Below are 26,393 nucleotides of genomic sequence, written 5' to 3'. Positions count from 1 at the left end.
AAAAAATCAATCCCATCTAGGTCCCATTAGAGAAGAACTAAAGTGGTGCAGCAGGGATAATTGGTGGACCACACTCAGAATTAAAAAGAAATTAACTGTATTGTTCTGTACACAGAAGTCCTACCATTTTCCTACAGCAGCAATCAGATCAGCTCAGGAATCAGCCACTCCTACCCACCCCACTTTGTTCCTCTCCTGCTGGTCTTTGCTCCTCACTCTTCATAAGTGCAACACGAGAGGAATGAAAAATGCATAGCAAGACGACACCATCAAGCTGGTGTATGACATGCTTTCCTTCATTTGCACGTTATAAAAAGCGATCCGATTCCATAGGACACAAGCGTCTCTATTTCTTCAGAAAACCAGCTGAATCATACAGGTAGTGTAAATATCATATGCTATTGCAGGTGCTGTGCTTTCTATTTGTTTGTGTTTATCTGAACAGCATAATAAATAATCACGCAAACACAGAACAACATTTGGCATGATAATGGCAATGTGGGACGCAGGAGCAACCACCCAGTTTTGCTGTTTTGTAAATTTTTAAAACCTTTTCTTGATTGTTTTTTTAACACATCCTTCATGTTCTTCATTAAGAAATCCCTTTGACTATGTGTTTTTTTCCTACTCTGCTGCTGGATCCGTACTGCACCCCGGAAAGGGTTTTATCACTGGATGCCAAGATGTTTTCTAGAGGCTTCTGTGGAGATCACAATCAGACACAGGAAAAAGTTGAAATGAGGAGGAAAGGCAAAACACACAATTTCTTGTCTCTCCTTCTTTAATGAAAAACAAAGGCCAAATTTGTTCCAGACAGTTTTTCACCTCAAATCTAAATAAATCTATTTTGAGTTAAATTCCACTGATTTCAACGGAAACTACTTGTACAGAAGCACTCCCCCCCCTTTTTTTCAAACTAAAGGCAATTTTGGTTAAGGAATAGCAGCTTCCAGGAGGCAATGATGAAGACCTAGAAACAGCACCAGTCACCTTTGACTTGCTAAACTGTATTTTCCTTTACACATGTGCCTTTACACATGCACCCAAAGTACATTATCTGTTTAAGAGCATGAAAGACATAAACACACAACCTTCAGAGATCTAACAAAATACAGTGGTACCTCGGGTTACATATGCTTCAGGTTACATACCCTTCAGGTTACATACTCCGCTAACCCAGAAATATTACCTTGGGTTAAGAACTTTGCTTCAGAATAAGAACAGAAATCGTGCTCCGGCGGCGCGGCGGCAGCAGGAGGCCCCCATTAGCTAAAGTGGTGCTTCAGGTTAAGAACAGTTTCAGGTTAAGTACGGACCTCCGGAACGAATGAAGTACTTAACCCGATGTACCACTGTACTTCAACTTTTGGGGCACTCGTACGCTTCAAGATGAGTTGTGTTAAAGCAGGGGTGAGGGACCTATGGTTCTTCCAAAATAGTTGGATTACCATTCCTGTAATTCCTGACCAATGCCCATGCTGGCTGGGGCTGATGGGAGCTGCTTAATCCAACAACACCTGGAAGGTGACAAGTTTCCCAGCCCTGACTTACAGCGTATAAGTAGGTAGGTCTGCTGTGATGGGGTAGCTGCTTTAATTACTCCTAGGTCTGCTTTGCTCATGCCTAAAAGCAGGGTATAGTGGGTTCAGGTATAGAGGGCCCTACATTGAAGGTGTGAATGGGTAAGGCAGGCATGGCGAAACTTGGCCCTCCAGCTGTTTTGGGACTACAATTCCCATCATCCCTGACCACTGGGTCCTGTTAGCTAAGGATGCTGGGAGTTGTAGTCCCAAAACAGCTGGAGGGCCAAGTCTGGCCATGCCTGGGGTATGGGGAACTGATCCCTGACACCCCCCCCGGTACCTTTCTGCAGTCCATCACTTTAGGCACCCTAGCTCAGACTGGAAGAAAGCTAAGCAAGTAGGGGCTGAAGCTATAGAGCATAGGGAGTTAAGGCAGGAGAAGGGGCAGGGCTCATCATCTCCCCTTCTCTTCTGAACACCTTTCGATCTTAAAATTAGAAAATCTTACTTTATAACATGAATGGGGTAAACCTCATGAATAACCAAAGTACTGACTGTGTCACGATTAAGTTTGGCTCTAAACAACCAGAGATACCCTTTGAGACTAAAAGCCAGGTAACCACGTACTGGTATGTAATCAAATAACAACCTGCTTAGTTAACCCTGAAGTACTAGGGAAAAATACACACAAACACACACACAAAAGGAAAACAAACAAACAGAAAAATAAACCTGGCAAGATTTGGGAATTTTCTTGGGTATTTAAGAATTACACACACACGACTTGGATTCTCTAACAAAAGGAAGTGCATATAGCATAGGTTGCTGAGAGTTACAATTTTCCTTTTCACACTACATTGACCACAGCACCCACAGGCACAGCTACAATGTCTTTTCTGTGAATGGGACAGATTGCCATATGGACGCAGACACTGAACAAGCTGTACCACTCCTGGCGACAAGAGCCTAGGGGACTGTCCTATATTAGCACCACCTGCGCTATGCTCTGGATTTGAAATGGCATTTAAAGAGCCATCAGAACCGTTAGCTTTAAATGCGCATGCGGATAGACACACATTGAAATTCAGATTTAAAAGAAATGTTCCAGCAAGCGTCTCTATTCCTTTAGGCACCTTCCTAAAGGAGCAGCTCTTTCTTTTGTTTACACCAGTCAGAAAAAGACAACATCCAACAGGTATAAGCAATTTTGTGCTCCGAGAATGTAATCTATTATTTACAGTTGTAATTTCTTATTCCATATGCTTTTGTGTAAGCTCATTTCATTTGGTATAAAATAGGACTGTAAGGAGTGTACCTACTAAATACTAATATTAGCACTTCTTAAATAACTGCCAGAAACAGAATCGAACTCTAGAAAATAAAGGAAGTCAAGGAAAAGACACTGGGTGATATCCAACTTGCAGCACAATCCTTTTATATATATATATATATATATATATATATATATATATATATATATATTAAAATTTTTGAGTACAAATGCAAAAATTATAAACAATGTAACATGTATCATAACATAATTTCATAGATTCTTTGGACTCCCTCACATCTCCCGCTCCCACTTACATCATTGTAAATTTTTACCAGCAATTTATCATCTTGTTTACATTCTTATGTCCCGCTCATTTAAATATAGTCTAATAATTCTCCAAAAAGTTTATATTTTCCTCAATCTCACTTATCATCCTAATTCCATCTATTTTAGTGGTGGTCAGTTATTTATAATCTAGCATCCTTCTTAACATTCAACCAGATTACAATATTTTTGTAAATAAATCTTAAATTTCTTCCAGTCTTCTTCAACCTTCTCCTCTCCCAGGTCTCGGATTCTGCCGGTCATCTCAGCCAGTTCCATATAGTCTATCAGTTGCATCTGCCATTCTTCCAGTGTGGGTAGATCTTGAGTTTTCCAATGCTTAGCGATGAGTATCCTTGCTGCCGTTGTAGCATACAGGAAAAAAGTTCTGTCCTTCTTTATCACCCTCTGGCCGACAATACCCAGGAGGAAGGCCTCTGGTTTCTTAGGGAAGGTATACTTAAATACCTTTTTCAACTCATTATATATCATTTCCCAGAACACCTTCACTCTAGGGCACGTCCACCAGAGGTGAAAGAATTCCTTCATTTCCTTTACATTTCCAGCATTTGTTATCAGACAAATGGTATATTTTGGCAAGTTTAACTGGGGTCATGTACCACCTGTATATCATTTTCATTACATTTTCCTTCAAAGCATTACATGCAGTGAATTTCAACCCGGTGGTCCACAACCTTTCCCAATCCTCAAACATGATATTATACCCAATATCCTGTGCCCACTTTATCATTGCCGATTTAACCATTTCATCTTGTGTATTCCATTTTAACAGCAAGTTATACATTCTTGATAGTACCTTAGTCTTAGGTTCTAACAGTTCTGTTTCCAATTTCGATTTCTCCACCTGGAACCCTAACTTTTTGTCATTTTTAAAGACTTCCTTAATCTGAGCGTAGTGTAACCAGTCTCGCACTTTATCCTTCATTTTCTCCAAACTCTGCAATTTCCAATTGTCTCCATCTTTTTCTAGTATTTCCCAATATTTTGGCCATTTGGCCTCCATATTGGGTCTTCTTCGGGCCTTAGCTTCCAGAGGTGAAAGCCACCTTGGAGTTTTGTTTTCCAATAAGTCTTTATATTTTGTCCAGACATTGAATACTGCTTTTCTGACAATATGGTTCTTAAAGGCCTTATTGATCTTAACCTTGTCATACCATAAGTATGCATGCCAACCAAAAGCGTTGTTAAACCCTTCCAGATCCAGTACGTCAGTGTCTTCGAGAAGTAGCCAATCTTTTAGCCAGCAAAAAGCTGCGGCTTCATAGTACAACTTTAGGTCTGGCAGGGCAAAGCCCCCTCTTTCTTTCGCATCAGTTAATATCTTAAACTTAATTCTGGGCTTTTTGCCCTGCCAGACGAACTTAGAGATGTCTCTCTGCCACTTCCGGAAGCACTCCATCTTGTCCACAATCTGTAGTGTTTGGAACAAAAACAACATTTTTGGCAATACATTCATCTTGATAGCAGCAATTCGGCCTAACAAAGAAAGTTTCAATTTTGTCCAACTGTCCAAGTCTCTCTTAATTTCTGACCAACATTTTTCATAGTTGTCCTTAAATAGACTCAGATTTTTTGCTGTTATGTTTACCCCTAGGTACTTTACTTTTTGAACCACATTTAATTCTGTCTCTCTCTGAAACCGTTCTGACTCTGTATCTGTCAAAAACTGAAAAACTGGAATCTTTGGACAAGAGAGTGGAATCTTTGGACAAGAAAGCTGATGAGCAAACAGCTAAAATTGATCAAAACACAGAATGTCTAAATAGATTAACTGGACAAGTATCACAGAACGTACAAGCACTTGGGCAGTTGACGGAGGCCACAGTAGAAAATCGGAAATTGGCTGAGGACACCAGCCAAAAACTTGAAAATTTAGAACAAGAGGTAAGACCACTCTGCAAACAAGTAGGTGAACACCAGACCTATCTTTCTATGATAGAACTGCGGAACCGGGAGAGTAATTTAAGGATAAGTTCGATACCAGAAGTGGAAGAAGGTAACTTAGCTGAGTTTTTGACTAAAGAATTTTCCAAGTTTTGGAATTTAGAGGAAAAGGACTTTAAAATTGTATCAGCTTTCAGGCTTGGAAGATTTGCAAGGAAAGAGAAGCCCAGAGACTGTTTGATAACATTGAGATCAAAGGAGGAAAGGGACAAGATTTTGGGCCTACACTACGAAAAGTCACTGGACATTTTGGACAGGAGAATTGAAATTTACAAAGATATTCCTAAACAACTGTTGGACCTTAGATCCGCCTACCTTGAATTGGTCAGATTGTTGAGGAGCAACTCAATTATCTTTAGGTGGGAATTTCCCCAAGGATTATCCTTTACCTTCAGAGGGAAGAAGGTTAAAATCAGAACATTGGAAGATAGAGATAAATTTCTGACTGCACACGGAGAGGACCTTCAAAAAGGAATTGATTCACCTTCTGGGCCTGGAGCATCAGCGGTACCTGCACCCTTGGAACCCGAAGATCCAGCGAATAAGATACCACCCCCAGGAAAATAACCAGATTGATTCAGGATGTCTCTGCAACTCTTGAGCTGGAACATAAATGGCTGTAACATCCCGGAAAAAAGGAGGAAAATATTTCATATATTAAAAAAAGAACAATTGGACATTATTTGCTTACAAGAAACACATGTGACTAGGCTCCATAGAAAAGTGTTAATAAATAAAAGACTTGGCCAGGAATTTATATCTTCGGACAGAGTAAAGAAGAGAGGTGTGGTGATATATGCAAAAGAGAGCCTGTCACCTAAATTTTTATTTAAAGACGAACATGGAAGAATTTTGGCAATTGAGATACAGCATCAAGGAGAGAAGCTTTTGATATTAGGAATCTATGCACCAAATGAGGGGAAATCGGAATTTTACAAGAAGTTGCATGAGACTATGCTGGATTATCTGGACTACAACATCATCATCATGATGGGAGATATGAATGGGGTCGTATCAACTAACATGGATAAGTCACAAAGTCAAAATGTTACAAAAGATGGCAGACTGCCAAAGACTTTTTTTGAAATGACAGACAATATGGACTTGATTGACATTTGGAGAACAAAGAACCCCCTGGGAAGAGAGGGAACTTTTTTCTCTGAAGCCCAGCTGACTTGGACAAGAATCGACCAAATATGGATATCTAGAGGTCTGGCACCCAAGGTCAGAAAGGTGGAAATCTGCCCAAAGACCTGCTCCGACCATAATGCAGTAAAGATGGACATGACACTACTACCAACCGGCTCCTTTAGATGGAAGATGAATGACAATTTGTTTAGAGATCAGGAGATTATCAAGAAGGCCCAAAAGGCTTTGAAGGATTACTTTGAGATAAATATGAATACCACGGTGGAAAAAAGAACTATCTGGGACGCAAGCAAGGCTGTGATGAGGGGTTTTTTGATACAACAGAATGCCGTAAAGAAAAGGACACAAAATGAGAGGAAAAATAAGATTTTGGAGAAAATTAAAGAATTAGAGAAGAAGTTAAGATTAAACCCGAAGTCACAGCCGACTCTGAGAGAAATTAAACTTTATCAAGCACAATACTCTAAATTGATAAATCAGGAAATAGAGTGGAAGATTAAATTAATGAAACAAAAAACTTTTGAATCGGCGAATAAATGTGGAAAATTGCTAGCTTGGCAGCTGAAGAGGAGACAAAAATTAAATACAGTTACAAATTTAGAGATTGAAGGAAGAAATATTCAGAACCCTGTGGACATTAGAAAGTGCTTTCAGAGATACTTCAAAAAATTATACACCCAAGGGCCGCAAGACGAGGTGGAGATTAAACAATTTTTGGAAAAAAATGGACTACCAAAATTGTCACAAGAAAATAGATCAATCCTGAATTGCAAAATAACACGACAAGAAATTGAACAAGCCATTCAGAACATGCAATTGGGCAAATCCCCAGGGCCAGATGGGCTGACCTCCAAGTATTATAAGACATTAAAAGACTATTTGATACAACCACTGATGGAGGTTAGCAATGAAATTATGGAGGGGAAGAGGGCGCCGGAATCGTGGAAGGAAGCCTTTATCACATTGATACCAAAATCGGAAGCTGAAAAGACACAACTTAAGAACTATCGTCCCATCTCTCTTTTAAATGTGGATTACAAAATATTTGCAGACATTTTGGCAAGTAGACTTAAAAAAGTTTTAAATGAAGTAATCCACAAGGACCAGGCAGGCTTTCTCCCAGGTAGACATTTGTTTGCTAATACAAGGAACATTATTGACATCTTGGAACTTTTGCAAACAGATATAAATACAAAAGCAGTCTTAATTTTTATAGATGCGGAGAAGGCCTTTGACAATATTTCCTGGAAATTTATGAAGGGAAATTTAAAAGAAATGGGAGTGGGACGGGGTTTTGAGAATGGGATTGATGCAATATATTCAGAACAAAAGGCTAAATTGATAGTTAACAACGTGGTTACAGAAGAGTTTAAAATTGAAAAAGGAACACGACAAGGCTGTCCTATTTCCCCTTTGCTATTTATCTCGGTTTTGGAGGTGCTCTTGAATATGATCAGAGGGGACCGGTTGGTGGAAGGAATTCAGGTCGGAGCGAAACAATATAAACTTAAAGCTTTTGCAGATGACCTAGTTTTGACCCTGCAGGAGCCAGAATCTAGTACGAAAAGAGTATTACAATTGATTCAAGACTTTGGTCGGGTGGCGGGATTTAAATTAAACAAACAGAAAACCAAGGTATTGGAAAAAATTTGACCAACTTGCAGCACAATCCTAACCATGTCTACTCAGAAGGGAGTCCCACTGAATTCAATGGGGGTTATTTTATTAACCAGTTCTAGCATTAAAGTCTGGTGCAATGGATCATGTTTATACTGCTTAAAAGTGGTCCGGTTGTTCTGAAGTCATTATTTTAAAGTCTACAATTCTGATACATTAAAAATCAATAGGGTTTTCACCACTGATTTTTACAGGAACAGGATTGCACCCTGAAACAGAATACATAATATACGTGCTACAATGTTAAATAGAAGTCACCTTTAGAAGTGTGATTCATAGCTATTAAGCTTATTTAAATTATTTCCCTGTTTCCTCAGAGGTTTGTCTGGGTTTTGTTTAGTTTTTCTGGCTGCCCTGCTATTTTTTGAAAAGTTAATATGTCTCGACACAACCAGTGAAAATGGTTAAACTGCAAGCAAATAAAAATGAAAGGCATATTTCTTCTCATGCTTTTAAAATTGTCTTATTTCCGTTTCACAGTTCAGCCGAAGTCAAGCACTTGGAACATCACATTGATTTACTTGAGGGGGTTAAGCATATGTTGAAATCTCTCCAGTTTGGGGGGGGGGGGGTTTTGTCATAAAATTGTGTAACACTGAGCGGATTGTGCCCATGTAATCTAGTTCTGCGATGGATGGGGTTACAAAACATTTGTCTCCACAGATAGCATTGCTTGTTTGCAAATTTGGCTGGAGAGCTAAATCAGATTTATGTATACACAATAGCTGTAAGCCACCAGCAACCAGTATGCAAAAACACCAGCAAGTTATATTAGAGACACATGTAAGTATCTTAGTGGCAAGAAAAGGGTGGCAATATACAAAGCACTCAGATATCTGTTGGCCAGATGGAAGTATAAAACAATACATATGCTAAAATTTGGAAAAGTTCTGTTCAGCGTCTGCCAAGATTCACCCAGTCTATTTAAAGTGTCTTTGGATATACTGCTTTGGATATAGTGCTTAGAAAATGGAATAAATGATCATTATTATATCTGACCAGAAACCAGTGAACCATTCCAGTTCAGAGGTTCTCTAGTGTCAGGTCAGATTCCTGAGAACTATAAAGTGACAAACCTAACACTCTCATCCGAAGAACAGCCACGTGATGTAAGAAGCAATTACAGACTGGTTAGCTTAACATCACTTGAGGATGCAAGGTGGGAGGAAGGGGAAAGGAGGGGTTAGAATGAAGATGCACAATTTTGCAGAATTCAACATGGGAATGCACTAGAACGCCTAATGTGATTAAAGGTTTTCAACATGGACTGATGAGAAAGAGGTCAGTTGTAACTAATTTGTTGGAGATCTTGAGAGATATGATTGCCATGCTAAAAGGTAAGCTGGTGGAGAAGTGAGCTGGTGGGAGACATTATGAAATAATAATTTAGCTGATTGAGAATATAAATGTTTTGAAAAAGGTTTGTAAACTTTTTTTAAAAAATAAAAGCAATGAAATACCTATGGGAAACAGAAAGAGGTAGGTGCATAATTCAAAAAAGATGACCCAACTCTTAAAAATGAAAGTGATTGGAAAAGTAACAGTCATTTGTTCAAGTGCTAGTGAGGATCATAGAAACATAGGCTGGGTTTCTAAACTCTTACATCACCTTGGCTAGCCTGCACATTCTCCAGTTTATCAATACCCTCCTTAAATTGCGGCACCCGGAACTGGACATACAATTCCAGGTGCGGTCTGACCAAGGCAGAATAGAGCGGTACTACTGTATTACTATCACAGAATAGAGTGGGCATTTGTTTTATTATGGCAACATTGAGAAAGCATTTTTATGAAGTGCCCAATGCTTAACCATGAGTTAGTATTCTGAGAATGAGCCACAGTGCCACACAGGCTCTTGAGCTCGCACTCTCTCTCTTCTCTCTCCAGTGTGGACATGAAGAAGAGATTGGGAACTTCTTCTTCTGCATTATGCCCAAATCCTAAATTGTGATTAATCTATGATCCATGAAAACAAGCCAGCTTTCTTATATTGGCTTTGGTGGCTTGTTTCCACTGTGGCTTGCTTTTACTGCCCATAGTTGAAGATTAACTGCAGTTTGTAATGTTAAGCCATGGTTTAGCACAGCTTTCCTGCTCCCTGCTGGAAAATGTTTGCACCCATCAAACTATCAAACAAGAGGCAGGGATGGACCAACTAAGTTCTACACACAGTAGATGCACAGAAATTAGTGAACCTAAATTAGTATTGTGTATTAACTTCAGTTGGGCCTCCTCTGAGTAGGACCAGCATTGGATGCAACCCACAGTCTCAACCCAACTTCATGAAGTGCAACCATTGTTGCAAAGATTTGTACCAAGTGGTGGGATTTATTTATTTTTTGCACAACGAGGCAAACCTCAGTAGATGCTTTTTTGGTCAGCCCAGAATTCTAAGGCCCACAGAATAAGGTACAATAATTCAGAAGTCATGTTTATAGAGGCATCTCCTCTATATATTAAAAGACAATGCAATTTATGTCTAACTCCTGATTTCGCCCCCTGGTAAATAGAACCAAAATGAACTGGCAATCACTTTATAAACAATCACCCCTTATGAGTGTAGAAGGGTGAGTTTTTCAAAGCTCCCCTTAGATTACCTCAGAAAGTGGGAGATGTGAACTAGATATCTCCTGCCTAAGTTAGATAACTAGTATCCAAACTGCTGCATCTACAAGCGATCACAACTTCCTTTTTGATTATCTTACGCAAAAATATACATCAATCACACTCAGACTTCGTATGTAGCCTTCCTATATCTCAAGTCTTCCTTTGACACTATACCAAAAGAGATGTTTTGCGAAAGACTTGAGGAGTTGCAAACAGATAAACGTCTTCTGTTTTGTATACAGGCTCTCTATACCAACACGTCCTTTAAAGTCAGGTTGAGTGTCCTTGGGGAAATCTCTGATTCCCGCAAATTATGAAGGGCATCTTCGAAGATGTAGCCATCTCCTTTTCAACTTGCATATAGGGTGTGGTTACACAGTTGTTTCTAAATATAAGCCCCCACCCCAGAAATAAAAACATTTCAACCCTGCTTCATGCGGATGAAAAAATGCTGATGAATTTAATACAAAAAAGATTTTAACAAACTTCCCAGACTTTATAATTACTGTAAAAGTGAAGGCTTGAAGCCTAGATATCTAACGACCCAAATGGTCGTTTTACACTTGCTTCAATTTAATATCTGAGGAGACAACATAGCTGGCCTACTGCGGCAGAATGGACTTTTTAAAAAAAAGACCTAGACCAAATGGACGGAAGGTTGCCTGCTCTTGATGGAGTTACTTGCCTCCTGAAGGACTGGGTATACAGGTTGGGGGTACCCTTTGCTGTCACTTGAGGCTCAGGTGGCCTCAGCAGCATGGACTGCCTTCCATCAGCTTTGACTGGTAGTCCAGCTGCATCCCTATCCGGACAGGGATGGCCTAACGTCTGCCATCTATGATCTGGAAACCTCTAGGTTAAAATACTTCAACGTGTTATGTGTAGCCTCTGAAGATGGTTTGGAAGTGACAGCTGGTGCAGAATTTGGTGGCCATGCTGCTCACCAAGGTGAAATGGTTAGAGCATATTACACCGTTCCTGACCTGACTGCATTGGCTGCCATTTAGTTTCCAGGCCCAATTCAAAGTGCTCGTTTTGAACTATAAAGTCTTAAACAGCTCAGGACCGCAGTACCTCAAGGACTGCCTCTCCCCATATGAACTGGCCCAGACCCTGTGATCATCATCTGAGGCACTGCTTCGTGCATCTCCCCCACAAGAGGTCTGGAGGGCGGCAACACGAGAATGGGACTTTTCTGCAGTGGCTCCCCATTTATGGAATGCTCTTCCTAAGGAAGCTTGCGTGGCACCCTCATTACATATCTTTAGACGCCAGGAAAAAAATGTTTCTCTATAGCCGGGCCTTTCGCTGATTAACGTTCTATGTCCTTATAAATGTGCTTGTGGAATGGGGCGGCGGCGGGGGGGGGGGCACTTATTGGTTTGTTTTTGTATTTTGTGTTTTCATTTTGTGGCTTTTTTTGCTGTGAACCACCCCGTGATCTTTGGATGAAGGGTGGTATTCAAACAACGACAACAACAACGGAACAAAGCTTCTTATTTGCCGCTTTGCTAGGTGTTAAGTTCTTCTGTAGCAGAAAACCAAATGCTGAAAAGATGAGAGGTTTGCATACTACTTAATGGCTTTGCTTTTGCTTACTCTTTGTGAACGCAAGTATCTATAGCTTTGCCATTTCCCTTAGGAAAGAAATGACTGAGGTAGGTTTACTGCATTGAGTGAATTTATATGTATGTATATAATCAGCACAATAAACATTATTAAATTGTCTGAGCAAAATCCAAGCCTGGAAACATGCAGTCAGAGCGTAACGCTAACGACGCCAAACGCTCATGACTGCACAGGGGAAAGAATCTTAACAAGCCTTGATTTCAGCTTTGGCATCCGCCTCACAAATTGCACGAAAATGTTCTCCTTTTAACAGTGTTGAATATTGATAAATGTCTCTACACAGCACAACAGGGAAGTTGGTCTCTACTGGCAATCTTTACCAAAGTGTGTTTTTCCCCCTCTCTGTACTCAAGGGTTTACCCTGAATGATTTAATTATAATTTTCCTTGTGTAAGACAAATTAAAGAGGAGAGTAGGAGTGTCATGCCAAGGCAGATTATTTATCTCCTTAACAGATTGCTGTGCGCCAAGCCTCAGAGCTGCTGCCACCACTGACGTCGCTTAACGAAATCCGGGTGCAATGTGGGACAAAGGAGGGGGACACAAGATACAGCGGAAGACAAAAAAAATTAAAAAGCCCCAGAAAAACTGAAAGCATTAACTCAGTATTTCTAGAATGAATTGTATCACTTCCCTGCCAGAGAAAATTTAAACAGGAAGGTTTGGATGTTTGTTGCTTCTTTTTTAATGCAAGGGTTTGTGGGGTTTTAATTAGAGGCACACTTAACATGGAGCACAGGAAGTTAAGGCATGGAAGTGGCCTTATAGCAAGCCAGACCAATGGGTCCATCTAGGTCAGTATTGTCTGCACTGACTGACAGTGGCTTCCTGGGGTTTCAGACAGGAGTCAGTTTCAGTTGACTGACTAAAACTATGCACCCTGAATGCTCATATGTTTTACCTTGTGGCGGGGGCGGGGGATTTAAAATTCTCAAGGTTTAAAATTTTTGAGGTTAAATTTACGTGGGGTTTTTTTAGATTAAATTTCTGTTTTAAATTTTGCATGTTGTATACTTTATTGTTGTGAGCCACTTTGAGACCTTCATGATGGAAAGTGAGGGATATACCGTATACATATATTTCTCTCTCTCTCTCTCTCTCTCCCTCTCCACACACACACACACACACACACACACACACAGAGGGGCCTGGGCCCCTGAAGCTCCTTCCGTTGCATGAACTTCTCCAAGTTCTTGGAAGTTTTTCTGTGAGTCTCCTGGTCTACTTTATGATAGATGAATACAACCCAGTGTGTTTTAACTATGCAGCCCACTTAAAAAACCCAGCCAGATGGGTGGGGTATAAATAAAATATAACAACAACAACAACTCCTCTAACGTGGGTTATGACACTTTTTTAGTGTCATACAGGGCTGAATCGTTTTGTTTTCATTTTGGGTAAACTCACTCAGCTTTGTAATACTGCCCATAAGTTTCGATATACCCTAAATATTACTAGCTGAAAACAAAAACCTTCCTAGAAGTACTGCTTGCTCTTAACACATGACACTGGTCCTTTTTTTTAGTCATTTGCAGTAAAAATATATACATTGAAGATACAGGAAACAGTCAAACACGTTCAGAACTACATCACAAGACTGTTTAAATAAGCAGCAGTTAAATTCAGAAACACATTTTGATCTCGTTACAATCTGGAGGTACAGTCCTTTTTCATGGTACATCACAATAATTTAGCTTCAACATGACAAATGAAACCAGAACAACTCGGTAACTAGAGCTCAAATGAAGGTTCATATACTTGTCACTCTCAATGCTATTCTGAAAAGTGGGGAAAGGGAGGGGGGAGACTAGTTCCATAGTTGGCTTAGCTAACTTCTATAGTAGCCAGCAGATGATTAGTATTTAAAGAAATCAAAGAGTGTAGAGTAACAGATATGGAATCTGCAATAGAAAGTTGCCCTCATGAGTGCTCCTGATCAGGGTTCCAGCCAGCCAGCCATTCCCTCCTCCACAATAAATACTGTCTTTTGTTCTCTACCTCCATATGCCATTTCCCGTTCCAAAGGGCAATCAGTATTCCAATGCCGCTGAGAATGCTGTCTTCCTTGCACTGTTTTCTAATGTCCTCCCCACTGCAGAATTTCCCCCAATAAGGACTTTTTATACTTTTGCAAACCTCAGGGTTTCCCCAAGTCTGGCGATACCTTCTCTCTTGTGGGTGGGTAGTGCTGTTTTGACTACACTAGCAACAAAATTCACACCTGAACATTAGAAATATACAGAATGACAGCAAGTGATAGTCAGACCTTTCCCGCCCCCCAAACAGGTGTAGTTGTCATCGTTTTCAATTTATCCACTTGTTTTCTCCAGCCAATATTACTCACCCTGAACCTTAGCTGGTTAATCTTCATTCCTAAAACGTAGGCTGTGTGTTTCCCTACTCTCCTTGTTTCTCATTTTCTACATCTTTTCTTAGGCAATCCTGCATTTCTATGAGTTTTCCCCCAAACCAGTTTTGTTCTGAACAAGCTGGCAATGTGTACATAGTTACATTTGATGAACCAAATTCTTTTTCAGTTGAACTAGCCAGGACAGGAGGGCTTACTGTGCAGGCCATATCCTAAACATGCCATTTAGTTGATTTCCACACAGAACTGAACTGCAAAGCCTAGACAAAAGTACTACGCCCTGGGACATTTTTTCCAAAGGCAGGTAGCCTTTGCACTTAGGGAAGACAAACTTCTCCCCTACAAATATGGCTGCTGAGGCAGGTTACAGCATTTTACAACCTCTCCCCCCTCTAAACACATTTGGTTTTCTCTCTCACTTGACAAAATTTAGCAGGTAAACTCCTCAGCATAATGATGTTTCTTTCCTCCCAAAACACCACCATCACTGAAACACAAAAACCTCTCTTGCTGCATCTTGTTGAAAATAATTGACCTCCTATCAAATGAAGTCACTTGTTTAATTGAGGCTATTTATTTATTTTGAATTTATACTCCACCTTGTCATCTGAAGATGCCAGAGGCTGCTAACAAAACTCAGAAAGCAGTACTAAAGCAACAAAATCAAATTATTAAAGTAAAAGAGGGAAAGGCACACAGAATATGGCAGGTAAAAGTAAACTAACCACAGGTAAATTAAAAAACCTCTCATGGGAACAAATGCAAATTCTAAAGGAGATTTAAAAAAAACCATCAAAAGGGCCACAATTAAGATTTCCTGGGACAGAGAGTTCCACAAGGTTTTCTCTCCCATGTTTCTGCTAACCTTGGCCTCAGATACAAGTAGAATATGCAAGAGAACTTCCACTGCCAACCTGAAAGGACTGGAAGGTTCTTATGGGAAGAAAATTTATTCTAAGTGCCCTGATCCCAAACTGTTAAGGTAATTTAATAACTAGCACCTTGAATTGACTCCAGAGGGAAATCAGGAACCAGTGCAACTGGAATAGAAAAGGAGTCACGCGATCCAGTGGACGTGTCCCTGCAGAAATTTTTTAGCAGCAGAAAATATTAACAGCTGGTGTTTCCGAACAATTTTCAAATACAGCTCCATGTTCCAGTAAACAAAATCAAAGGTGCTCAGGGTACTTATGTCACTAGGGCCAGCTCTGCTTTCTGTAGAAATGGGCACAGTTGATGCACCAGGCTAAACTAAGGAAAGGAATCCTTAGCCGTGGCTGCTACATGGAAGCAGCAGTGCTCAATGCAGGAGCACTCTGCAGGATATGACCCTAATTTTTCAGAGGGAGTGTAAGTCTTACCCCAAAAGACAACAGCCCTACTCCAGGAATCAAGTTCCATCCACCAATACCTTGAGATGGGTTGCAGTAGAGTCGCTAGCTATGCACCCCAATGTCTAACAACAGCAAGAGGGTCTGAGAGTCTGCTTGAGAGCATGATTCAATAATAATAATAATAATAATAGTAATAGTAATAATAGTAATAATAATAGTAATAATAATAATTATACCGGCCAGTGCTGCTTCTGAACATATAACAGCTGGAGAAAACTCCTTCAGAGCACCCCAGCTGAGTGTTGTTGCTCTATCCTCCTTCCACCTAGGTGACAGCCTAGCAGAGAGAAAAGAAACTGCTCATTCACGGAGATTCAGTATAAGGCTGACCAGGATGTGGGCGGGGGGCCAGGAGGGATGTTGGTGCTGCGCTCTCCTCTCCCCCAGCCTCTGGCACTGGGAAGAATCCTCCTACTAAGATCCAGCTCAAGGCTGCATGTAGGGGGTGGATTGGGGTACCCGCTCCTGTATCCTATTGTTCATCAGCAATTCTCTTTGGAGAACGAGTGCAAGCAAGAGACGCAAGCTACTTCCTAAGGCTCCGAGTCAATGCCACATTCAAAGATCTTCTTCAGAGGTGCTACCTTCAATCGTCAGTGTTTTCACCCTTTCTTTTACACCCTGAGAACATCTCTGTTGACATTAATCTTCCAGCCGCTTTCTCTCCTGCCCTCTTCTCAATCTGTTAACCTCAGCCCTTAGCTTGTAATATCACTGACACATTGCCTGACTACTTAAATAAGGAGCTTTTTTAAAAAGAGAGAGGGAGGGAGGGAGGGAAAAAAGATAGCATTGCTGTAAACTCTGGATGGTGCTTTAGAGAGCAGCTTCTAAATGGGCACTCGCAGAAGCAGGTTCACAAACAGGGGTCCCACTTCTCATTTTAGTTCAGATCAGGGAATGCTACTGGCCGATGTGCTAAGGAAGGTATTATCAGCTTGCGGCTAGTGACTGGGGTCTGGAGGGAAGGTTGATTTTCTCCATTGCATGTGGCTGCCCTCATGAGCTTACTTGCTCTGTCAGCGCCCCCAGCAGTCAGGGCACTCCCTCTCTCTCTGAAGGTGAAGAAAGAATCCCTGGATAGTAATTAGGATAAATGAGAGAGAAGGTGCCCTCCTCTGTTGCAGGTGGCCTTGAACATCTTAGCCTTACTCACCCAGTTCTTCATTTAGTATAAGAGAATAAAGTGATTTCGGTGTTGTTACTAAAATAAGAGCCAGTAGAATAAGCTCCCAGTCGTTCATCCAAATGGTGAAAGGGTATGGATAGATGTGCCCATTCCCCCCCCCCCCCCGCCATGCATTTACTGCCTGTTCAATTGCAGATTGCTGAGATTCAATTCTCAGTCTGTAAAATGCGGGCAACTGTGAACTTTCCAGTCACCTGCTATGGATTCACTATCAGGGAGTTCCATGGTAACATTACTGCAGGAGAAAACTATGATTGGAGAATAGAGTAAATGGGCAAAAGGAGGGCATTTAAATACAACCTGTATATTTCCGTATCTTGTTCATTTAAAACAATATATATATTTAGGGCTCAAACTAAAATATGAAATAGGTAAATTAAGTTAAATTAAACTCAAAATGTCCATTCATACTAAAAAAATAATCTTGCAGTGAAACTGCTCCTAAATATTTTATAATGACTACTAAAAAAGAAATATTTCCCAGTCCTGTTTTTTCAGAAGACGCTTCGTATTCAGATAAGGTTACCTGAAACAAACATGCCCCTTGTACCCTAGATAGCATTCTCTCTCAAAACCTTCATCTGCTTCCCTGAATACTCAGAAATATTCTTTTTTGAAACAAACAAATAAATAAAAAGCTGGTGAAAAACATCTAAACAAGCAGAGTTTTATGTGTCATATGACACCTAGGCAGGCACCACATTGCCTGACAAAGCAGCAACAGAAACTTTAAGTGCCTTAGTCAGCATTCTTCAGCACATACTATGCCTCCTCTTCTTATGGACAGAGGTAATTTAATCATGCTACTGCAAATTGATGGTGCCAACCTCAAATGTGCCAAAGAGAAGGGAAGCCACCAAAAGCTTGAACCCTCTTCCACTCTGAGCCATTTATCTTTTCATATTTTGATGGACTCAAAAAGGGTTTTTAAAGAATTGTTCTACTGAACACTAATAAATGATACTGTGCACGTGTATTACAAAATTCATTAGAGGTTAAGGCTGCATTATTATGTTTTCTTTTGATAAAATAAAGAATTGGGACAAAGTTTGTTTTCAAATTTTCTTCCAAAGCTGATTTCAAGCCACTAGTAAATCACAAATGGCAAAGTGTCAACATTTATTACATGTGAATTTTTAAATGAAGAATATGCTTTGGAGGCACAATTTAAGGTGCAGCATTTCCTCCCCAGCTTTTCGATTTGACAGACAAGTTCCATTAAAAACAAATTGTGCAACTAAGTTAGGTTCTAAATTTAACATGTAGGGATATATTACATTCCTTTAAAAAAACCTACTATCTTGCAATTAGACAGAGATCAGATCACAAAGATCAGGAAATGTCCATTAAAAGCAGATCCAAGTAAGTCACCAACTTTTGCAAAGCAATTCTGCATACAGTATAAACAGGCCAATTCTGCTGCAGCTCTAAGAAATACAGTGGTGCCTTGCAAGACGAAATTAATACGTTCCGTGAGTTGCTTTGTCTTGCGGAGCGCGGATTCCCCCGGGTATTAACGGCTTTAAGAAAAAGGAAGCAAACCCGCAAGACGTTTTCGTCTTGCGAAGCAAGCCCATAGGGAAATTCGTCTTGCGAAGCAACTCAAGAAACGAAAAACCCTTTCGTCTTGCACGTTTTTCATCTAGCGAGGCATTCGTCTTGCGGGGCACCACTGTATCACCGAACCATTTGGCTTGACTACACATAAAAGCCAACAGTGCCAATTTCCTGTTCTTTTTTCTTTCCTTTAAAAAAATATTTTATTCTATGCTATCTTATTATGAAAAAGCATGTGTACATTTGCATTACCTTAAAGTTTAAACTGTCACTAAGCATGGATCTGAAAGTACTGTCCTTTCTGTATATCCCATTAACAATTTTAGAGTAATACCTGTGTTTAATGGTAAAATCCTTTCCTTCTCAACCCAACTGTTTTGAGGAGAAACTTACTATTGCAAGGAAAGATATTTCAATATTTACATTACATAATTAACCAGTAAAACAGAAACAATGAAAGCCAGGACTAAGTATCCTTGTTTCACAGTAGCCTCGTGTTTAGGCCACCAATTTATAGAAACAAGATGACAGCAGACAACAAGTATTTGAAAATTTAATTTTGACTTGGTCCCATTTTTATGATACAGTAATTTTCCACAGATGCAGCTTCAACTTGCACACACAGTATATCAGAGACAGGAAAAGAATTTGGATAAATGTCTTCAGAACATGAGAAGATGCCTGTATGATTGGCATGTTCATTTGTTTACTATTTAATAGCAAATCCAAGGACAAATGATAAAGTGAGTTGGATTTTCACATTCCTCTTCCTAAAAGGACAGGATATTTAGCACATGCCACCAGTCTGCTGTTGAAACACATCAATAGTATCTTCATCTTCCATTTCCAACTGTGCAGGTGTGTCTGTTTCATTAATTGGTTGTCCATCAAATCTGAATCTAATCTGTCTCATTGACAAACCCTGTCTCTCACAATAGGCCTCACAATGCCGTTTTATTTTAAACTGGACCACTGATCCATTTGGCCAGCTACTTTTAAATTGATATGGTCATCCTCCATTTTTATTCCTTCCTTGGATTTCTCCTCGGATATGTCGTCACATCAGGCAAGGACCTCAAGGAGCAAGTCCGCACCTGCTTGGAGCCCCTGTCTTCCTGTACTCTCCTCTCCCACCTGCCGCCAATTTTCTGTTCTAACACAGTATCTAGCACATATCACGTTAATATTCCATCAGTACAAAAACACTGTCTACAACCCACTCCACTAAGTGTGAAGGCTTGGTTTTGGCTTATTCTAGCACATGCACATAGTGTTAAACCATGGTTTAGTGTTACATGTGAACCAGACCAGATAGTCCTACACAGGGAGGCAAAGAGCACACCAGCTTTGTTAACCAGTCCTATGTTCTGTTGGAAACTGAAATATTGCAGTCTGTATGGTAGGATGTGAACAAACTGAATTCTACATGCCACAGAAGAAAGTAGCTCGGCGGGCACGGAATATAAGCAAACAGACACACATATGCTGCCAAGTGCGGTCCATTTCTGGCTTTAAGCTGTTCATTACTCATATATGCCACAGAAACACTTATTCCAGTGCACAGCCTTTAGTCTTTAAAGTTTGGGGGGGGGTGCATGCACACGCGCGCGCACACACAATGCGTTACAATTCTCTCTCCCTTTTTCTATAAGTTGGAAGAAGCCAAGATCATTTTTTGTACATCTCAGCCTCCCAAGAAAACTCAGTCTTCTGGTGCTACAGCAAACATATTTCATTTGACAGACATGTACAAATGTACACCAACAACAACAGGACTAAGTCCTCCCTGTCTAAGTAACAGACACTATATATGACAATATCTCAATTCAAAAAAATGTTCTTAAGTATTTTGCATCTATACATGACAGCTTTGTTTTCTTCATGTAAGCAAGGCACAAGATGTGCTTATATGCTTTGCCTTACCAAAAAAATTTCAAATCACTTGACTAGGAAAAACTTTGGCCAGGAAAAACAACAACCAATCACCTACAAATTAGTGAGAATAGGCAATTAAGTAAAATAGTTAATTCTCTTTTGATTATTAAGCATATCAAGTTCCAAAGAGGAAAAGATCCTTCTCAACATAAACACATACACTTGTCTTCATCACCGAGCTATGAAAGATCATGGCTGGGATCTCAATGGCACAGTGAGAGCTTTGTTGAATAGGGAGGCCTTCTCTAGCCATCTCCTCTAAAAGCAGACCTCACCCCACATTCCCCAGTTGACAACCCATTTCTGAAACTCAGGGGGACTTTTTGCAACAGCATCTCGTACTGCACAATGAGTGGCAATTAGATGCAGGGGGATCCAAACAAAGGCGGTGGGTGTGTTTGTGTGAGGACCTGCACCTACTTGGCCCTTCCCCTGTGATTCAAACAAAAGAAGCAGAGAGACCAAAACAACAGTCCCAATACGTACCTAGATGTCATCCTAAGAAGGACGATCCACAAAAGGGACAGCAAATGTTAGAACAAGAGGGGTTGTTGTTTCTGTTTTTAAGGTGCTATGTTTGCTGCTCTAGATTTTAATGAGTTCAGCAGCAGTTTTCAAACACGATACCTTTTGGGCATACAAGTCAGTGTGAAATCTGAAGTAGCTAAATCACGAGGTGGGGAACTGGATCTGGTCGATGGGCCAGATACTCATCTGCACCACCACCCCAACCCAATTTGACATGTGGCTGGGGCTGCCCACCTGCCAATCACTTGACATCACAGTCAGATGACCCCTTTAGGACAGCAATTTGCAATCACACCATCCAGATAAAGAGCCTTCCAAATTGCTTCTCAAGAACCAACAACCAGTTGACAGACAAACAGCAACAGGATAAAATATATTTCTGAGAAATTGCTTCCCAGGTACCACAAGGAAACAATATACATTAAAACTGGCATCTGCAAAATAATGAGATCTTGACAACATAAACTTGCATTTATTCAGATACCTGAATACATTCCTGCTACGTTTGTCCATGTGAGCACGAACCTATCCTTGGGTTATGTCATATGTTGTAGCACATGCCAATTGTAATCAGCGGATAGCAGGATCACTTATATTCAGGATTACCACCTTCATATATTACATTCTTCTTTAGAAAGCGAGCACCTCAACACAAGTCAGAACTGCTCATGTGGACAAAAATGTGTTTGGTAAACCAACTCAAAGACACAACAAAGATTAGTGACTTTAAGTCAGCAAATACTCATCATGAGTCCAGGGGTATCAGCAGTAACATTTATACAACACTCAAGAAGTTAACTCTTAGCTTACACACTCAAAACCAGTTGCTGAATTAATAGAAATACAGGAAGCTGCCTTATACTGAGTGTTTTCTAGCTCAATACAGTGGTACCTCAGGTTATGAACTTAATTCATTCCAGAGGTCCATTCTTAACCTGAGGTGCGCTTTCACTAATGGAGCCTCTTGCCGCCGCCGCATGATTTCCGTTCTCATCCGGGGCAAAGTTCTCAACCTGAGGTACTACTTCCAGCTTAGCAGAGTTTGTAATCTGAAATGTTTGTAACCTGAAGCGTTTGTAACCCGAGGTACCACTGTACTGTCCACCACTGACTGGCAGCAGATCTACAGAACGTCCCAGCTGGGGATCAAACTTGGGACCTTCTTTATACAAAACAAATGCTCTACTGCTGAGCTATGGTTCTTCTCCATACGCTAGGCCATTTCCCCCCTTGTATGTAGGTGACAGAAGCCATAGGCATGAATAAAACAAACACCACAGTAAAGATATACCGCTCTGGGCAGAGATAAGGAGGAATTCCAGAAGCACTTACCTCTCTCTTTTAGGAGTGTGGACTGATAGTTGTCCATTTGTTGAGGCATGTGAGTTTATTATTAAGGAGGCCTTAGAAGAGGCCGAGGAGGAGATGCATGTTGTCGACAGGTCCAAACTGCTGTGGTTGTTGCTTGCGGCTTCCTCTGCTGTGTGAGAACCCGTCACTTCCTTCCAGAGTTGCTGCAGTTCATTTGGAATCATGCCTGAAACAAAATTGAATAGTGAAATTAATTAACAGCTAATTTAGCCATCTTCAAACAGTAATTAATATCAAAGCCGGGAAACAAAACCTAGTCTGGGAGGTTATTTTTCAAATTCCAAGGACCAAGTAATAAATGCCACATACACACCACTGAATTGGAACAATAGTAATGCTGCCTGCCAAGTCAACGTTTTCCACAAACTGCATGTCCCTGCGGCTGATTAGTTAGGCTTCACTGTTATGGTAAACTGGAAGGCGGGCAACACGGAGGTCCCATTGCAGTCAATACATCAAAAGCCAAAAGATAGTTTTTAAAGGCTATTTCTAGTCCTCACTGAAGACGTGAATACAGGAATATGAAAGGCTCAGACATAAGGAAAGAAAATCATGGCATTTCCCTTATTTTATTTTTTTATCACTTCATGATGAACTTTCACATTTAAATAATGCAATACTTTTAAGTCCAATGAGTCAAACAACTTGGGCTGGCTGCATGCTTTAGAGAGCCTTGAGCAAAGTGCTCTCTGGTGGATTGATGGGTTAAAGGTAAAGGGACCCCTGACTGTTAGGTCCAGTCGCGGACGACTCTGGGATTGCAGTGCTCATCTCGCTTTATTGGCCAAGGGAGCCAGCGTACAGCTTCCAGGTCATGTGGCCAGCATGACTAAGCTGCTTCTGGTGCAACAGAACACTGAAACCAGAGCAGCGCATGGAAACGCAGTTTACCTTCCCGTCGGAGCGGTACCTATTTATCTACTTGCGCTGGTGTGCTTTTGAACTGCTAGATTGGCAAGAGCTGGGACCGAGCAATGGGTGACCATTTAGGTTAATGGCTGAAGAAGTTGTCTCAACAGAAATGTTAACTGTTTTTAAAAACACACACAATGCAACAGCAGCAGCAACATTTTTGTATGTGTGAATGTAACAGATTTAGGAGAATTGCTGGCGTGAGAGCAGAACAAGTTACATTCTGAATAGTGTGATGCCAGCCCATGACATTCTCTAGAACAGCGATGGCATTTTTGTGTGCAATTAAACTAGGACTTTTCGATACAGAGAGATTTGTGCTTCCTCATGTGGCGTTCTCTCTTAAGATCTACCAGACAACAGGTGGCAGTGCTATGGCTACGGGGGGGGGGAGGGATTTACAGCCTGAAACCATCCAAAAATGCATTATGGGAAAGAACAGTCAAGCCACCTAGCTATTTTATCAATTGTGAACTTGCAAACCAAATTGGCTTTTAATAGCCAATTTTTCATAATTTTTAGCTTTGAAGTGAATTGGTGAATTTATACATGGTGAATTGGTGAATTTATACATGGTGAATTGGTGAATTTATGCATGGTTTGCAGTCATACACTCATTTCAGAAATATTATTTAATGAGAATGTATGTGTGGGATGATATTAGTTTACATATGTGAAGGGACCCTATTGTAAGTTTGTACTGGGTCCAAAAGAATACACTTCAGCCCTGTGACAAGCTCAATCACTGTCAGCTTTAACATGGCACAGCTTCTTGACTATCCTTACAGACTCGTTACTTGTCACCTATGATTTTAGGCCTTAATGCACAAACAACCTTTCATGCTTTACATCAAGCTATTTGGGACACAGGACAAACAATTAACTCAACATATACAATTCCTGGGGGAATATATATTGAGAGAGTGGAAACTAGTTAAAACAGAACCTTTTCTTATTGATAGGCCCATTCTCTTAATCACAATGGGAAGTAAAGTTCCAACTGAGGTTTTCCTTTCAAGATTTATATTGCAAAACAATTATTGGCTGCTTTCTGAAGGAGAATCTAAATAAATGGTGCTTCATTTTCTAAGAGACTTGGCAACAGATACATTTTAACCTCTCTTCAGAAGCAAGGAAGGTCTTCAAAATAAATTTATTCATCTGTGTTATTATGACAACATGAACCACAATGGTACTAATTTTGTGCTTAAGTTGTAAATGATGACAAATAGCTTTGTTATTAAATACAGTTTTTATTAATCACTTTTAGACATAAATTATGAATTCACATTGTCTTCATGAAATGCTTTTCGAATTTTAACAGTCAAATTGATTATACCATGATTATTTCATTAACACACCTATCTTTCTCATTAATTTTGGTTTCTAGCACTGCTCAGTTAATTGATGGATGTGTCTAGCTTAAAAAACCCTGCAAGTTTCTATATAAGTAACACTATTATTATTACTGTCATTTCTTGATCAGTGCTAATGAGCCATTGGAAGTGAAATAAAAACATACTTTTTAAAAAAGAAGAAGAAATACTGTTTAACAACGTAAGTTCAAAATGGTGTATGCCACCAACTTCATATTTTGAAGAATTTACAGTTTAATATGACATCCCATAAAAGTTATGCATGACAAAATCTGAGAGTAGTTTGTTCTACTGTTGTAGACTGGCATGGGCATGTGGGACAAGCTGGAGTTTTAAGTTTTAAAAGCATGTAGAATCAGTCATGTTTTCAAAAACAAAATTAATTGATTTCTTTTGAAGAACTTGGAAGTCTAGGTGTCAATGGATGCAACTGCTTTGTTTCAACCTACGGTACTCTGTTATCCTGGCTTTTATTCAAGGGTGGGGAGGAGAATCTGCCATTTTTTAAATATACATCCATGTCTGAAACAGACATGTCTCTTACCAAACCTACGGCATTAAAGACGGTATACAATATATTCATTTGAAACACATAATAAAAAATGCCAAGGTCTAAATTTAATTTATTTTTGTCATTTAGAATACAATGGCTAGATAATCATCTCAACGTGATCAGCCAAACATCTTTACTTTGCTAAACTGTTAAAGATTTTAATTATGCTAGCTTTGGAGAGCACTGGTCTAATGAGGCGATAGACTCCAGAGAATCTAAGTGGTTAAGAACTGTGAAATGAGTCTGATAGGATTTTTTTTTATATTCACCGTGGATCGTTTGCATATCAAAGAGGAGTAAATTATTGCACGACAGACCAATAACCTTCCCCGCCTTTCTGAGAGTAGCATTAACAAAAACATTTGGTCTTTGCTAGTGGGCCGCCTAAAATATATATATGCAAAAATGCTTTTTAAGTGTTTGCAATTAGTACATATTCTAAAATACACTTCGGTTTATACATTAAGTCATCAGATAGTCTAAAGATGCATCTATTGCTATAAAGTCATTCCTTCTCCTTTCATAAAAATCAAATGCCAATTATATTTTGATGGATTTTGTCCCATATGAGCATTTAGTTATTAGACATATTCAATTATTGCTTGTCCCTTGAAATTAAACCTCTGAGGCAATTTAAACAAAGAGAAAGGTCACGACACAATCCTGTGTCCTGTTTAGCTGCAACTGGGCTATTATTTTCAAACACCTTGCAAAGTGACAGTGGGGGATGTATTTTTAGCTAACACGCTTGACAGGACTGTCTCCACACTAACAATTACCTGTGAATATGACTGACCCTTTCACCACTGTTTACTCAGTTGAAACAATAGTGAATGGACTTGTCTGTTGATGGGAACATATTGATAATAGAACACATGAGTCAACATCATTTTTATTTTGGGAGGATACACCGATATGAGAAAAAGACATTTGCCGTTATCATTACTGCTACCATTAGCTATTATAAAATCTTCATATACATAACTCTAGATTTTCAAAGTGAGATGATGCTGTGTGTTTCTGCTTGATTGTTGTTGATTTATATGACAAAAAAAACTGAATA

The 26,393-nt window shown here is 39.9% G+C and overlaps 1 protein-coding gene and 1 pseudogene across 20 annotated transcripts in view; both read right to left on the bottom strand.

Annotated features, from left to right (window-relative positions):
- FOXP1 (forkhead box P1) overlaps positions 1-26,393 on the bottom strand; it is a 549,153-nt gene that overhangs the window by 76,067 nt on the left and 446,693 nt on the right. For all 19 annotated transcript variants that reach the window (XR_013834841.1, XM_079961999.1, XM_079962007.1 and 16 more), the window contains one exon: positions 22,451-22,655. Coding sequence is in view for 18 of the 19 variants with exons in the window: in XM_079961999.1 (XP_079818125.1) it covers positions 22,451-22,655 (205 nt within the window). In the remaining variant the exon portion in view is untranslated. The remainder of the gene's footprint in view (positions 1-22,450; positions 22,656-26,393) is intronic.
- LOC307209809 (small ubiquitin-related modifier 3 pseudogene) lies at positions 19,202-19,717 on the bottom strand (annotated as a pseudogene). The gene has a single exon. The product of its transcript is annotated as a small ubiquitin-related modifier 3 pseudogene (transcript).

This window comes from Podarcis cretensis (genome assembly GCF_951804945.1).
Source record: "Podarcis cretensis genome assembly, chromosome: 2".
Taxonomy (NCBI): Eukaryota; Metazoa; Chordata; class Lepidosauria; order Squamata; family Lacertidae; genus Podarcis; species Podarcis cretensis.
Note: the sequence above shows the minus strand (reverse complement) of the source record. Positions and strands in the feature narration are given on the sequence as shown.